Source organism: Colletotrichum graminicola (assembly GCF_000149035.1).
Source record: "Colletotrichum graminicola M1.001 genomic scaffold supercont1.21, whole genome shotgun sequence".
Lineage (NCBI taxonomy): Eukaryota > Fungi > Ascomycota > Sordariomycetes > Glomerellales > Glomerellaceae > Colletotrichum > Colletotrichum graminicola.
In genome coordinates, this window is record NW_007361025.1 from 632,368 (window position 1) to 648,898 (window position 16,531).

General features: G+C 53.8%; 4 protein-coding genes across 4 annotated transcripts; 3 read left to right on the forward strand and 1 right to left on the reverse strand.

Annotated features, from left to right (window-relative positions):
• Positions 1-1,413: 1,413 nt before the first annotated feature.
• On the reverse strand, positions 1,414-4,093 carry GLRG_06043 (glycosyl transferase family 2; the record flags this gene model as incomplete). Its single annotated transcript, XM_008096728.1, has 3 exons — positions 1,414-2,667; positions 2,792-3,496; positions 3,578-4,093. 3 exons carry the CDS (start codon positions 4,091-4,093, stop codon positions 1,414-1,416), a joined length of 2,475 nt encoding a protein of 824 aa, XP_008094919.1.
• Positions 4,094-7,566: 3,473 nt separating this feature from the next.
• On the forward strand, positions 7,567-9,307 carry GLRG_06044 (uncharacterized protein; the record flags this gene model as incomplete). Its single annotated transcript, XM_008096729.1, has 4 exons — positions 7,567-7,804; positions 8,284-8,339; positions 8,509-8,954; positions 9,058-9,307. The coding sequence occupies 4 exons, from the start codon at positions 7,567-7,569 to the stop codon at positions 9,305-9,307; spliced, it is 990 nt and encodes a 329-aa protein (XP_008094920.1).
• A 98-nt stretch (positions 9,308-9,405) lies between these two features.
• GLRG_06045 (uncharacterized protein) lies at positions 9,406-9,594 on the forward strand (the record flags this gene model as incomplete). The annotated part of the gene is made up of 1 exon (XM_008096730.1): positions 9,406-9,594. The coding sequence occupies one exon, from the start codon at positions 9,406-9,408 to the stop codon at positions 9,592-9,594; it is 189 nt and encodes a 62-aa protein (XP_008094921.1).
• Positions 9,595-13,466: 3,872 nt separating this feature from the next.
• Positions 13,467-14,106, forward strand: GLRG_06046 (uncharacterized protein; the record flags this gene model as incomplete). The annotated part of the gene is made up of 2 exons (XM_008096731.1): positions 13,467-13,991; positions 14,044-14,106. The coding sequence occupies 2 exons, from the start codon at positions 13,467-13,469 to the stop codon at positions 14,104-14,106; spliced, it is 588 nt and encodes a 195-aa protein (XP_008094922.1).
• Positions 14,107-16,531: the final 2,425 nt, after the last annotated feature.

A 16,531-nucleotide genomic window follows, 5' to 3' on the forward strand; every position in this document is an offset into this window, starting at 1 on the left:
CTAGCTGGCCTGCTCTCTCCTCTACATTTCTTGCTCTTTTCTTTTCTTTCCTGACGGAGCCGCGGACGGGGCCGGCAAGCCGGGGAGGAGGGGTTTACACCCATGACCGAGGCCTTATGCCCTATACAGATGGGTAGGATGGGTAAGCTAGGCAAACAAGGCAAGCAAAGAGTAGAGCGTGACGTCCGGATTTGAAATGCCCGTCCATGCACCGCTCGGAGTGAGGCCGCGGCCGTTGATGATGCAAAGAGGGGAGAGGCGTTACGGAGTTACCATGACACGGCAGCAGCAGCAGCAGCAGCAGCAGCAGCAGCAGCAGTGGCAACACAGAGCCATCCGGCGGCGTGGGGGTTTTGCCGCGTGTGACAAGCCGCGTAGGAGAGGACGACGAAAGACATGAGAGAGTTGTTGGGAAGTCAAATGGCGTGCGGCACCACTGGGCATCGTGGGACTGGACCGTCCTTCCCCATAGACGTCCGCGTCGGCGCCATGTCCCGGGGCTCGTCCCAGAAACATTCTACATCGGATGGGCACTAAGAGGGTTGATTGCATTTCTTTCCAACAAGACACTTGCCGGCACGGGCCCCCGGCAGCGACAACGAGCCGGCGCCTATGACGAAATGGTTGTTGATTCGGCCAGTGGCGTGATTCTTGTCTTGAAAACCCCAGCCTCCCGTAACGCCATGGACGAGATGATCCGGCGTGAGGTACCACCACACGCACACACACAAACACACAGGCGCCCCATGGCTATTGACACGGTCGCACGGGGAAGAATGCGGATAACGGCGCTTGTTGGAAAATCTCGGGCAGGCAAGTCAAGGGGGAGAGGACCTTGGCGGCGAAGTGCGCCCCTGAAACTGGTGGCTGATTACGCCAAGACACTGTTAGTTGCAAACTAGATTCAAGCATTCAAAGTAAGCGGGTTGGTTTTTTTTTATGATTTTTTTTATGAATGTTTTTTTTATGTATTCGATATAGAGTAAGAATGAAAAGAAAACCCCGGAACAAGTAAATGATGTTTGTGATCCTTTTTCCGTGCTCTTAGCAGGGAGATAGATGATGATGATGATGATGATGATGATGATGATGATGATGATGATAATGATGACAATGGGCGTCTGCGCTGCCATTCCCCCATCCCCTCCGTAGTGTGCGTAACTCTATACTGATCTATGTGCAGTAGCTTAACAAGCATTACATTATCGTAACAGTCATCTTTGAATTTGTACGTCTGTATGCGCGCGTATTGTTCGTGTGCTGTGTATCTCAAGCGCGGTCCCCCGTAGGCGCCCGCCTGCCTGCGCCCGGTTGATGCAAGAAAAGAAGATGGTGTGCGCGCTCGCATGTGGCCCCTCCCCCTCGTGTTGTTCGGGCCTCGGGAGTTGGCGCAAGAAGAACAAAGAATGCAATTTAGTAGATGAAGCTGAGGACGAAGACGAGGACGGTGTAGGCCGTCGTGGCGGTCAGCTCGGTCTCGAACCAGGCGGCCTGGCCGCCAAAGGCGATCTTCTTGCTCTGCTGGGACGGGTGTGCGATGAAGGTCTTGGGGTCGCGTTCGAGGAGCTGCTCCCGCTCGGGCATGTTGGGCGGGTCGATGGCGTAGGCGATGGGCGTCCACAGCGAGCTGCACATGAAGATGAAGGTCACGGGCGGCCAGAAGGCGTGCGTGATCAGGCACATGAGGGTGTCGCGGAGGTCGTCGTTGACGTAGAAGCAGCGGTAGCTGGTGAGGACGACGCCGACGAGGGTGAGGTAGACGAAACCGAGGTGGAAGATGGCCATGTAGTTGATCAGGATGCCCCAGAGGCGGCGGAACATGCCCTTGCGCGTCTTGGGGTCGCGCTCGTTGAGGGCGGAGCCGAGGGAGCCGGTGGGCTTGAAGGCCTGCGTCTGGCCGCCGAGCCAGGTCGGCAAGATGAAGGACCGGATGATGCACAGCGCGATGTACGGGGACATCCAGAGCTGGTAGCGGGCACCGCGCTGGCCGGTGTGGTAGCCGGCGGGGATGAACATGGCGAACTCGCACACCCGGTTGGTGACGGTGGCGGCGAAGCACGCGCGGATCAGCCAGCGGAGCTCCTCGTAGTTGGCGTAGGCGACGAGGGGCTTGCCCATGAGCAGGATGATGGGGATGGCGAACATGGACAGCGTCAGGGGGATCGTGTACAGACTCAGGGTCGCGTACAGGAAGCCGGAGAAGCGCTGGGCCGTCGTCATCTGCTTGACCTTGTCGCCGTACAGACAGAAGTTGAGCTTGAACGAGGTGTCGACGGTGCCGATGGCCCAGCGGGTGCGCTGCTTGAGATGGCCGCCGAAGTCCTCGGGGACGGTGCCGAACTGGAGGGGCTCGTGGATGTAGGCCGTCTTCCAGCCCTTGCCGAGCATCAGGGTCGAGGTCGCGACGTCCTCTGCCAGGGAACCGAGGGGGAAGTTGCCGATCTCGTCCAGGGCCTCGCGACGCATGCAGTAGCCGGAACCGGTGCACCAGGCGACGCCGAGGGCGTCCTTGATGGGCTCGATGACGTGAACGAAGAAGTCGAGGGACTGGGCGAGGGGGTCGGACGGCGGCGTGTTGTAGAACAGCTGCGGGGGACACGCGAGAGCCACCTTGGGGTCAATGAGCATGTGAGGCAGGAGGGCACGGAGCCAGTCGCGCTCGGGAATCTGCAAGTCGGAGGTTAGTTTTGAGCTGAACTTGGAAGAGGTTGAAATCATGGGGGCTAGAAACAAGTGTGTTGGAGCGCGCTTGGCACGCTCAAGGAGAGAGCGCGTGTTCTTTTCAACATACCATGTCGGCATCGAGAGCAGCCATGAACTGGCCGGCACCGCCTGGCATCGTGTGGACAAAGTCGAGGGCGTAGTTCAGGTTACCGGCCTTGAAGTGGTGAGGGACACCGGGGTACTTGGGACGGGCGAGGTAGTGGACGTTGGGGTAGGTCATGGCAAGGGCGGCGATGCCAGCCTCGAGGCCGGACGACTTGCCGTCGTCGCAGATGATGACGCGGAACCGGTCGCGGGGGTAGTCGATGTCGCAGGCGGCGCGGGCCGTGTCGAGGACCAGGTCGTCGTCTTCGCCGCAGCAGGTGAGCAGCACGTCGACGGTCGGGACCTCGTCGCCCATGAGCCTCAACTTGGGGCGATGGCGCTTCTTCATGGAGAAGATGGTCCAGATGTTGTGCATAATGGCGGGGATGGCGACGGCGACCTCGACGGCGACGAAGACCCAGGCCTGCGCGTAGACCTCCTTGGCCAACCGCTGCGCCGTGATGACGCAGTAGATGCGGAGGCCGAGATAAACGAGGTACATGCCCGTGGCGAGAATAATGAGGAAGGGCAACAAGCGGAAGACGTGGCGCTTCCAACCCTTCCAGATGTCCGCATCGTCGCGCTTGTGTAGTCTCGCGATCGAGTCGCTCCCCTCGACCCATTCCTTGACGAGGACCGGCGAAGCCTGTCCCGGCAGCAGGTTCTGCAAGCTCTGGTGGCTCTGGTTCTGTTCATCTTGTCAGCGGGCCAGAAACATATAACTGCGTGAGGGGGACGGGAGTTGTATCCCTTTCGGTTTGTTTCTTACCATGGGGCTGTTGGGCGCGGAATCAGTCGACCACGGGTGCCTCGGAGGAGGCAGGTGATCGTTGTCGAACGGCGTATGTATGCCGCTCCTCATCGTCGGCGTAGCCGACCTCGAGTCGACGGGAGTGTCCATGCCCGAGATCGAGGGACCGATTGAAGGCGCGCCAGCTATGCCCGAGTGACGGTTCGCCCACCCAGGAGGACCGTACTCGTCCCCGGGGGCCATCATTTGCGGGTATTGTTGTTGTTGTTGTTGCTGCTGCTGCTGCTGCTGCTGCTGCTGCTGAGGCTGCAATGGGAACTGGTCCTGCTGCTGATAAGGCGAAGGGGCGTTGTTCGTCAGCGGACGTCCGTACGCCTCCGGGCCCGCGTAGTTGGGATCGGTGTCGTAAGGGTTTTGAGAGTACTCTTGGTATTGCTCCGGGTAGTGGCCCTGCTGCTGACCGTTCTGGTAGGGCGGCTGATACTGATGTTGGTGAGGGTGGTGATGGCCTTGAAGAACATCGATTTCCACCATTTCCCCCTCGGGGTGATCTTGGCCCTGCTGGCCTCCGTGTCCCCTCATCATAGCTGCGGTGTTACCCAACCGACGGTTGGAATGAACGAGTGAATAGCGTTTCTAGGGCGGACGCTTCCACCGTGTAAGAAGAAGCTGACCACACGTAAAACAGAAACGATGGTGCCCGCGGGTCTCGGTCTCCCTTCTGTTATCTCTCGCTCTCTCTCTCTCTCACGCTCTCTATCCCGCCAGTTTCAGTTCGAGACTGAAGGTTTGTTGTAAAAACGAGTGTGGGTTGGTGGATGGTAATGTAAAGGGAGAAGATATTAGGATGGAGGTGAAAAAATACCAAGTAGTTCGACCCGCTTAGTCCATGTAATAGTTGCACAAGAGCATTGGCCCAGATGTCATTGAGTAGGTACCAGTGGAAGCTTGCACAAGCGCACCAACACGGACACTTTTGGCAAAGAGGGCCCTGGACTGACTTGACAGGCAGAAGGAGGTGTGGTGTGACGCCAATCTGCTCTGGAGGGGGAAGAGAAGGGAGGGGGGGGGAGTGCACAAGAAAAGAACACAAGCAGAGCAGCTGCTTTTCTCTTGTGTCTTCTTAGGGGCGGTTCGATTCGATGGCAAGGGGGGGGGGTTCGGCGAGCGGACAGATAGGTAGACCAAGCAGGCCTGGAGGGAGGGGGGTAAGGAAAGGAGCAATTGGCAAAGCAAGACATTTGTTGACTTGGTAGAGGTAGAACATCAAGGATATGACTTGACGGGAACCCACTCGGACTCCGCTAAGCCTCACTGCCATGATTATGAGCCGACGGGGGCCTGACGTGATTAAAATTGGTATAGGTGCAGGTTGGATGGAACCCACATCCGCGGCTAGTTCAGTCCGGGCACGAGCATGTCGTGTATCTGGTTGATGGGCGCGCCCCAGTTCATACGTAGTATCCGTGGCGGTATCCGTATACCTACTACAAACTATTGCCATGTACATTTCGAATCTGTGGGGGGACAAGGGCCTGTGTGCCTCTCCCGCTCCCTTGGACGTGGGAGAACATGCTGCCCTCGTCCAATGCAATGCCCGGTCCCGAAAGAGTCCGAGTTTGGCGCTGGCCGTGATTTCTTCTCCGAGCGGTCGGTTGTAAACGTACCTCACTCAGTGTGCGTCCTTCTGTATGAGTCGAGAAAAGGAAAGACTGATGGAGGATGAGAGCTTGACTGGCCAGAACTGAAGTCGACATCGACATGGAGGGAGACAGCCAAGCGCTTACTTCGCCAGCCCACGAACCACCGGAGAGAGGGAGGGGGTGCGTGGTTAGACTGTGGGCAGGGGGGTGAACGGCGCGCGGACACCGGGGGAGGGCTTATACAATGTACGGATAGACCATACATACTAACCGAGTAGCTTGTCTTGCCATCCCAAGCCCCGATGTCTGGTTGGATCGCCGGCCGCAGCGCCGTTGGTTTGTTGTTTTTTTCCCTCCCCCTCGGTCCTTTCAACCCAGGCCACACAGTCCAGGAATTATTTATTTTGGATCCTACCGCGGGCACGTTCTCCCTCTGCCCGCTCAGAAATTCTCACTAAGTTAGTGGGTGTTTCGGCGAGAAAAGATGGGACGGCCAACCAAGGGGGGAGGCAGAGGGAAAAGGACCAGCCAATTCTCTCCCCCCCACTTGGCACTTGGAAGCCAAAGAAGGGGATGGCTTCGAAGCAGACAGACGGGAAAAGTAGGTAAAGGAAGAAAGAAAAAGAAGCTGTCATGACGGGGCGACTCAAGCCAGTTTCCTTGATCTTCCACTGGCTCTTGGACTCTCCCTCACTCCGCAGCAGAAACAGGGGGCGGAAATCGACGGGCGGCAGCTTAACGCCTGCTTGCTTGCTGGGCTGTGCTGTGCTGTATCCGTACATCTCTCCCCTATTGACGCTCTCTCGCCCGCCTTTGCTGTAGTTACTGTCACGTAGTACCTACACGTATTGCTGCTTTCTTTTCGGTCGAGCCCACTGATCTGATGGCATTGGAGCACCGTACATAGTACGGATACATAGTACGGAGTACGGATACATAGTACGTGGTAGAAACTGCTATGCACGGCCGGGGGACACCCCGGTCACGTCGGCCAAGGCCGTGGATGGCAGTCCGGACCCCCCAACCACATTCAGGGCCGTTGCTCATTAATCCCTGCTTTTTTTTCTCGTGTTCTCGAGGCGGGTACCATTGGAGGGGCGAAGGCATGACCGTAGTCGAGTGATGCCGGTACGTTGACCACACTAGGCCAGGGGCTGGTCCGATTTAGAAGCAGGAGGGCCTGCAATCGTCGATTTTATCATCCAAGATGCCCGGAATGGCTACGTAGACGTGTTGGCTTGAGCCTTGGACACTTTGCGAGGGGATGTACCGACGTAATTTTGAGGCGTAGGGCTCACCTGGCTGGCGGTTTCTTCTTGTCCAAGAGGCAAAAGCCGGTTCGCAACAGGTGTAACGGCCGGGCGCCCTGAAGGCTTCCTGGTTCCCTTTCTTCGGTTCATGTTTCTCCCATCGAGCTCCGCCTGCCTCGGGCAGATCTGATTCACAGTTACACAACTGAACTAACTGTATCCGTACGGCGTCAGCAAGAGACTCGGCGAGAAGGGAGGGGGGAGGCACGGGTGAGGAGACATTGAGGTAATTACACTCGCTGCACTGCGCACAGGAAACAAGTCAAGCCTCTTCCGGGGTGGCGTGCTGCGCTGCTTGTTGGATATTGGATAGGGGTTCTTATTCTTCTTCTGCACAATTCGCTCACTGCGTTTCGCCCGACGCGCCTCGGTTCTGCATTTGCCTCTTCGTTTTGTTTTTTCTTGATTCTCTTCGACGCTGTCCCCCCCATCGAATCACACACAGCCTTCTCCGTACGGCTTGGTATCGACCGGACGAACCCCCTTCTCTTGAGTGACCTAACGGTATTGGTTGTGATCTTGTCCGGATACGTAGTAGTCCACACACGCCCCCTTCCCACGCCCCCCCCCCCCCGTCTCCTTTCTTCTCTTTACTAGGTATCCGTACTCTCTCTTCTCTCCCCTGGATACCTACCTGTCCACGAGTCGGGGGCCCGCGTCTGCCTTTTCCCTAACATGCCATTTACCTTGCTTGAGCTGACCTGAGCTTACCCAACCTGAGCTTGAACCATTTCCTTACCTGAGCCTTCCCGCCCACCCAACCGATCCCATAATCCTGTACCTTGCCCTCCCATACCTAAACCAGACTCCGAACGTCACCGACGACACCACACTCGCTTTCTTTGCATGTGCTACTGCTGCCGCTACTGCTGTTGCTGTGTACACAAGCCGGATTTGCGCCTGTAAAGCCTGTCCATCTCTCATCGTCCCTTGGATCTTTGGGGTGAGGAAAGACGACAGCCAGCGTAAAGCGCATCGCGAAGGCTCAACTTTGACATTCTTTTTTTCCCTTTTTATTTCTTTTTTTTTATTTCTCTCCTCGACCCTATTCACAATGCCTTTCCTCGGGTTTCGCTGGATCGTCAACTTTGTGCTGCTGGCCATCCCCATCGGAGTCACCCTCGGCGTCCTCATCGGTATCGACGCCGGCAGAAGCGCAAACGGCGACAAGCCGCTCTTCACCCAGCCTGATAACCCAGGGACGATACCAAAGAACAATGGCATCACGGCCATGGTATCCTGCGACAAGGCGTTCGGTCTTCACCCTCCGTCAAAGGGCCAGGAGTACACACGTAAGTCTCATCCGCGTTTTTTTATGTTTTTTTCCATGTGTTCCCTCGCTATGCCGGTTTTCCACTTGTCTCCGGGGCACATGCCTCTCTCTCTGAACATCATGAGATGAAGCGGCACGGACCGGGACACCCGACGATGCAGGCAAGCATCTCCCCTCGGATGCTCTTGCGCGTGCGCGCGCTGTCATCCGAACTTGGAGGGGTTGCGTTTTTTGCTTGGGACACCCACGGGCTCCCGTGTTTTTTTGTTCGTGTGTTGCTGTGCTCGCGGGCCGCGTTAAGCTTTCCCCCTCCGTGAACCGAAAATGGCAGTTTTGACTTTTGCTCCCTTGGGTTGCGAAACCTGTCTGGGTGGCCCAATCCTCTGGGACTGCTGTCTGCCTGCGCGGGGGGGAGGGGATAAGGAATCCGATACACATCCATCTATGCTTCATCACCATCGTCACACCAGACATGCTAACGATATCTGCCTGATGTAGTGAACCCGAACCAGTGGGGTTGGAACGAAGGCGAAGATGGTCTGCTTTGCATGAACGTACGTCAAATCCCCTCACCAGTCCCCCAATCGCGGTGCTTCGCACGTCGCCAGGTTTGAGCTTGGCGCATGGCCGTGTGTGTCTAGTTGAGGTCGAAGTTGGCTTCGAACGGGCGCGGTTTATGCCTGGTGCAGGCGGAAATGACCGTATCTAACCTCTGGCCCATAGGTCACCGCGTTCAACAACCAGACGTACCCGACCGACTTCAGCGCGCCCGAGTTCTACGTTACATGGCGTTACCCTCGCGGCCCGGAGACGCAGCCTGTCCACGCTTTCCCCAACATCAAGGTCGACGGTACCATCCTCCCGATCTCCATCTCGTCCCTGGCCAGTGTCAGCGTCGACGTCGAGTGGTCCTACTCGGTGGGCAACTACACCACCGATGGCGCAGCGGCTACCGACACGAACGAGGCCGAGCTCACCGAGAACGACACCAACGCCAACGTCGCCATCGATATGTTCTTGGACGACGACAAGGACAACGCCAGTGACAGCACCAAGGCCAAGTTCGAAGTCATGGTGTGGTTCGGCACCTTTGGCGCAGCGACGCAGCCCATTGGATACCAGGGCGGAGCGGGTGCCCTCACGACGCAGACGATCAACGGAACGAGCTTGTAAGTGACTGCCGCCTTGGCCCATGCGTATTGGAAATTCACCCCTGCCTCCCTCTCCCTCTCTATGGGTAGCTCTCATGGCTGACATGTTGTTTCGTAACAGCCAACTCTTCTTTGGCCAAAACAGTCTCGGACAACACGTCCTGACCTGGAAGGCGATGGTGACAGTCGAGCACTTTGTCGGCGACCTGGCGCCCCTGATCACGACGCTCACGACCATGAACCGCGCCAACTTCCCCACCTCGGCGACCTACCTGGGCTACATGGGTCTCGGCTCCGAAGCGCTCTCGGCCACCAACGTCGTCACCTTCCGCGTGCCGACCCTGACCATGGATATCAAGGCGTCCACGTGACGGACAGGATGAGAAACAGACCAAGCAATGGTAATGTGTACATTGGATATTGGACTATTTTTCTACTAGCGAGCATTGATATCTAAACAACTAGACTAATGATTCTGGGAGGGGGGAGGCGGGGCAGGGCTGGGGAGTGGGAAATATCGGGTCAAGATAATGATATCGCATTACGGGCACTCTTGTATATACACACATATATCTACCGAACGGGGGTTTCTACGGAGTTTTGTTTATTAACCAACACAACACACAAACACACACACACACACACACACATAACATAACATACGGCTTGGGGAGCTCAAAATAAACAAAAACTAAAAACAATAACAATTCCCCCCCTATTACATCAACATCATGTGATGCTTATCTGCTCCTCCCATCAACATCTCGCTTGGCCTGGTTCATCTCCACCTAAAAGACAAGGAGCGCACACATCTGGCAAACCACCGCAAAAGCGCCGGGACTCGCGGTCATGAGCCAGCCCACTTCTGCGTTTACAAGCGAGGCATCTTCCTAGATACACTAAACTGCTACGTGTACGGAGTATGTAAGCAATGCAAGGCAAGCGCCGAATACCTTGGGTGTGGGAACCTGGGCTCTGCTGACGACAGGGAGTGGCAGTCCAGTACCGGTATCGGCGTTTAAAAGCGTTCCGACTTGGGTTGACTGCTCCACCCCCCCCCCCCCCATTCCCGAAGAATCCTTCGCACATAAAAGGAATTTTGGGAATGGAGAATGCCCAGCAAATAGAACCTGGGCAGTATGCAGGTACACTACAGGGACGCACAGCCGGTAGGGCCACACGCTTGTTATAAACCGAACGTAGGAACCGAACATTGTTGACTATCGACAGGCCTCCGCTCGCAGGCCTGGGCCTTGGACCCAGGGCTTATTCTTGGACAAGGTCTGGAAGGGAGATGCCTCCAGATGGGCATTGAGAGGGAAATGATCCCCTCTCCACCCCACCCAAAGACGTCAGAATGCTCAGCTTCGCCAGGTTTGCCCCTCCCCCTTCTCGGCCTGAGCGGCGCAAAGGGGTTTTGGTCCAGGGGGGGAGCGCGTTCCATGGTTGTGGTCGGTTCAGTCAGTCGCGTCACCCAGCTTGACAACCCGGGCTGTGCCTGGAAGCTGGCTCGGCGCGGGCAAAGTCCACGACGCAAGATGCCCCAACAACGGTGTAACCCACAGCCCACTTGTCCGGAAACATCGAGAAGAGGGAAAGGCGATGGTCGCGTTTTGCATATTTTTCGAGATTTCTCTTATATTGCAATCTATTGGGGGAGGGGGTGGAAAGCCCCAGAGCCGAGGCCCTCTCTCTCTCTCTCTCTCTCTCTACCCCCAGTCTCTCCAATCAGAAATGCATGGCGAGTCAAGGTCGTCATAAGTGTTCAAGGTGCAACCAGACACTGTCTCGGCCGGTCGAGCGACTCGAAATTCCAGAAACCCTACCCGCCTCTGCCGTGAGCTCGCGGATCTGTACGCCGAACGGGAAACTCGAGTCATTCTTTGCATACCAGCTCTTTCGTGTTCCTGCGCCTGGTTGTGTGACCACTGCAGCTCGTTTTTTTGCTCCACACGTTGCTCTCTACACGTACCTATGCACCCTCTCCCTTGTTGACAGTGACCAAGGAGGGGCTGCTGCGGCGACAGAAAGGAAATCGACGGCTTCATCGTGATTTAGCATCTTGGTATTTTTAGTTGCCACTTTTGGTCAGGGTCACCGCTGTTTCCACGTTGTCATGCATGTGATGGAACCATTCTTCATACAAGGTCGATTGGCATTTGAATTGGCCAAACCGAGTTTCTGTTGAAATTGGCTAGGGATGAAGGCACGTGACACTGATCACTTACAATGGAACAGTGGCTAGGAGATAATCACGAATCTCAGTTGGCTTATTCTCTACTGGCAACACTAGAATTGCCTGTTTCCAAATAAGACATGGCCTTCAAACAGCCATAACAGATGACAAACATTTGAATATGCATGAGGTGAATTTGAGGGCGAAGGCATATGTCCTGGGAAACAAGACAATGTTTGCGTATGCTTGTGCACATGTACTGAAATTGGACATATACTCTTTGGATTGCAGTGACAGACATGTTTCGAATAGTGAGACAACCATAGGCTTAATGTTTGGATGAGAAGGGTACTGGCATTGGGATATACCGACAGACAGTGGCAGCAATGCAACACCGAAATCAATGTAGGCAACGAGCAGTTTCACTCGGTGTGACTAACTAGCCTTTTCATATAACCTGGGCATTTCTCACTGGCCTCTTGAGTATCTGTCAAGATAAGGGTGTCGTTGATAAAGCTGATAGGTCGCTCATCATAATAAATGAGTATTGATCAGCTTTACATGACTTAGAGACTCCTACAGGCCACCTTCAATGGCCACGATGATATTTTTCTATCCATTTATTCTCCTAGGCGTATACTCAATTAGTAGTGAAAGCGTGTAGTGGCGTGATTAGGGACTCTGGTTGTAATAGTGATGTGCAAACAAACACACTAACACCCTACAACGCAAAGCAACTCAGGTACCCAGTCTGATCATGTTAAGTTTCTGAGATCTGATCAGGCTTTTAATACTGATTAGAATCCCATAACTTAATTAGACAGGATAGACGGCTCCCTATTGCCTGAGTTATTACGTATCGGCTGGCTTGATTAAAGAGTAAGGCACTAGTTTAAAGATTTTTAAGAAGAAAGATGAATCGAAGGAGGAAGCATGATTGTTCTCTATCTAATGCGGCTGATCAGAAGGTTCTTATACTTCCTGACGCTGATCAGACTCTTCCCTTTTCCTGTAACCACCGAACAAATGAAATCCCTGTCCCCGCTCCAGTAGAGAGATCCGCTATAGTATATTGCTGTAGTGTATCCATACGATATAAGGCGTTGATTTCTGCTTGCGATTAACGGCGTCGTTTTTGCGACATATATGTAGTTTGTGTTGGCATTGCTCAACCTCTATATTCTTCAGACGACATCGTCTCGAAGGCAAGTACCCTTTGCTATACCCTTCTGAGATAAATGACAAGAAATCTCATCTCGTTCAGTTATCATAAAACAAACTCAATTATAACCCCAAACTCACAATATGGCTCCTGCGACTATTGTTGCTCGAAATGCCCTTGGGTACTTCAGTTGCTGTTCCGACACGAAGCGCACTTTCAAGACCTTGTAAGTTTGCGATTTACTTGGCTTATAGCAGTAATATCTCATTGTTTTGCGACCCGGCCTCTCATAATTTTCTGCCCTTTTGATGAAGGTGAGGCTCTGTGTTTGGTCGACGTGTTTACAGTTTGAATGACCCTTATTTTCTTTCGGAACAATACTGCTATTCTTTCTACAGAACTACATTTAGTAAAGGTTTGTTTCTTTGTTTGGCTTTCAAAGTCATGTGTGTCACAATGCGACAATAGGTGAAGGCGGAAACTACTGGCCCATTCTTATCATTGTGAGGTTATTCCATTGTTGATAGAACAAGTGGTTTGTTACTGAACAACAGCAATCCTCAAATCCTTGATGCCCAATTACCTTGGCGTATGACAACAGTCTCAGTAACATGCTCGAAACTATAAATGTTGTACAACTATATATATGTCGCAAAAACGACGCCGTTAATTACGGGCAGTAATTAACGCCTAATTTGTCCTGTGACAATATACTAGATGTTGTGTTGGAGTTTCCAATCATTGCTATTGCATCACTTGTCAATATCGAACGGACTCGACCTTCAGCAGCTGGCGTCTCTCAACTATCATTGTATTGCGAGAAAACCTCGCTGCCGTCATCTAGTATCCCCAACTCGAAGTCTCATGCATTTCGCATTTTTACAAGAACAGAAGTAGTATCTCGGCTCGCTGTATCGACAACCCGTTGAAGAAGTCAGCGATATCTACGGTCATAATGCCAAATACTAGGCATCCGCGATACAAGGCACACGCTGGCCGTGCCAGCCCTACAGCTTTGAACCGGCCGGCCGCTTTTGGACCTAACGCCCAACCTCCCCCAAGTTCCACGTTTCCGTCCCAAGGCTCCGGCGCTCCAGCATAGCCAGGCGCAGCTGGGGCTGGGCCGCAGGCCGCCGCCGCACCCGTCATACAATCCGTCTCGTTTCTTCATCTTCCGAGAGAAATCCGGCTGATGATCTACGAGTCCTGCGACCCCGAGCTCATCCCCTCCCGCGAGTGGCTCCACGTCCGGCTTTCCCCTCCTGGGAAGCCGGGTGAAAAGAGGTGGTGGGTTTGCGACATATGCGGCAAAGAAGGGAAGGACTGCTACTGCCTCCGTCCCGTGCTGTACAAGATCCACCCGACGCTGCTTGACGAAGTGCACGATTTCGTCTTGCGCAAGAACGCCGTCCACCTGGAGCCCGCCGCGTGGTTCGACCTCGCAAAGCTCCACAACCCGGGCAGATGCCGTTCGATGCGCGCCCCAAGCGACCTCCAGGCCTTGTGGACGCAGTTCATGGCTGGCCTGCGGAGAGTCGGCATCAGCATGCAGTGGGACCCTGCGTACCTCGCCGCGGTATATCAAGCCTTGTCGCAGAGCGCCCCTCTGGTGACTGAGCTGACCCTTTTCATACCCGGAAAGGAAAGGAGGAATGCAGACTTGGAGGCGTACACCCATTTCCTCTCACGTCTTTCCGGGATCCGGAGTCTCAAAGTGGTCCGAATTATGAGCAGGTTTGATAGAGACCAGGTGGAGCTAAGCAGAACAGCACAGCTGGTCGGCTGCCCCGTTGAGCGAGTTTGCTACCGCTGCGGCGAGGAAATGCCGTTGACGGGAGGACCTTGTTTCAATCATTGGCGACAAGTTATACAGGCGAGTCCCTCGAGCTATCTCGGAGATTTGTCACTGGATAACGGGAATATAGTCTGGAAGGGGGAGCTCGCGATGCTGGGCTGTTACGTGAAAAAGTACAAAGGGTATGACCTGAGTAAATACAAAATACCATACAATATTTGAGATCAGAATGAACTGGAAGTTCGCCGGAACTTGTACCAGAGCGGGCTCTGTTATCTCGGCATTCTTGAAGAACTCACTGTACTGGCTGTGATATATGTTCAATGAAGAGACATGAGTTACATTGAACAAATTAATAATAATACGCACTTCAGATCTTTGTCTTCTCGCATGACAAATTGATGTTGTAGTGATATTCCCCTACTATAAACAAGTACATATCGCGCTGCAATTATAATCTGAAGAGGCAATAGTTCATTCGTATTATTCCCAGAGCCAAGTAACGTAATCACGCCGTCTACAAATGCATGAAAGTCGTCGAAGATAAGGAACTTCCATGTCAGAACAATCGACGTAGCTAACTGCCATCTAAACCCCTCTAGTTTATCCAAGCAACTATCATGATACGATTGAATCAACAAACCCAGAGTAAGACCAAATTCAGGTTGACAGTACACTGTGGCAGATACGGTAAAGAACAGAGTACAAACTAGGTGTAGACGAACCGGCAATACCTACAGTTCCAATATCTAGCTTTGGTCTCCTTTCGTTGGAGCGTAGAGTCAAGGTGAAGAAATACCGCGCCACAAGTTATAGTGAGCTGTCTGTCTACATTGCTCATTATTTTCTATGTGTCTTTTCAACTGATTATATTATTACAGTAACATGACTTGCGTGAAAGGAGGAGCAGGGTAGCGTCGCACACTAGTCTTGCAGCCGTTGGACAAAAAAAAAAAAGCAATGAGCCATTACTTCCATTACTCTTGCAGAATAGGACGGAGAACGAAACCTAACTACCAGCTGGAGGCCAGCCATCTATCGTAAACGCCTACCCCAGCAATTGAACGTTCGTATGAACCGCAACCATGGCTCTGGTACGTTGAAACCTTATGCCCGGGCCGGGAGAGCATACTAGGGCATAATACTCTTTGAGAAGCTCTCGCAGGGCCTTACAGAGACTCACACCTTCCTCTATCGCCTGTCCAAGGCCGAGGCTACATATCACTTATCAATCTGACCTGCGGATTTCTAACCGACGTGGTTAGCAGAATGTGATCTGTGCTGTTGTTGGTGGCGTCACTGTGTGGCCACGCACGCGCCGTAGCACCATGAAGCTGCGGGAAAGCCACCTCCAAGAGCCGCTGCCATCTCTGCATCAGGAGTGAGATGAAGGCTAACAACGGCAAGCCGCTGTCAGATTCACAGGGTGCGGCACGTATGCTGCCATCCGAAGTGACGTGCATCTGCGGGCTTCCGGTTTGCAAACGGCGGCCGAGGTGTCAGTCACACGTCGCTGGTGGGTTCCTGCGCCCCGGGCCTTGGCTCCGTCATCATATCGCGCATGCGCCGAGAGTCGGAGAAGACTGATTCGACGTCTCGATGCGAGGGACAAGCTTAGCTGACACATGATGCGATTGAGACAGGGAGGCGACCGACGGCTGCACAGGAACGCATGGCTTCGTGGGCGAGAGGCTGAACAGACAACATGGCCACAGCCGCCAAGGATTAATAAGAGATGTATTGTTACAAAAGGCGCCGTAAATAGACTCTTCTGCATGAATAAGAAGTGAATTGATCTGAGAGGGGGGGGGAGGGAGGTGGTTAACTGTGTGAAACTAAACGTGAGGGGTGTCAGGATTCCCCTTCAAGAGAGATGGCCTGGCATTTCAAGCGATTCAAAAGCAGAATACAAAAAGATCAAATCGGAACATGGATCAGAAAAGTGTTGTACGAATGTATACGTGCGTCTTGACAGCACTGGTCAGCAATCAATCGACTGCCGACATAACATGCCGCTTTCTGACAGGCTCCAATGCCATCGCAGCATATCGCATCTCCAGGCTTGACTGGCACCTCTCTGGCGGCCTTTCGATTCTTCATATGCTCGTTTCAGCTGCATCATCATACTCTCATGCGGCATCGACCGACACACTGCTCTACTTACCACACCAGTTTGCGATGCAGTCTCTGTGTTCCCAACACCCTGACTTGCAGAGTGGGCATTGGCCTGCACACATTGCAGAGCATTCAGGGGGAATCTAGAAGGACCGTGGCCGCCCGGCATAATGGTTCGTCTATGGGCGAGAAGAACCTGTCCGTTTCTCAGGTTACCCAAGAGATCGGATGAAGGCCAGTCCGAAATTTCAAGTGGACGGTAGCGTAATGCGCCCACACGTGCCACCTTGCCAGCGTCCCATTGGGACTTCGGGAAATGAGCCCGCGGAACTCTGGATACATGTACG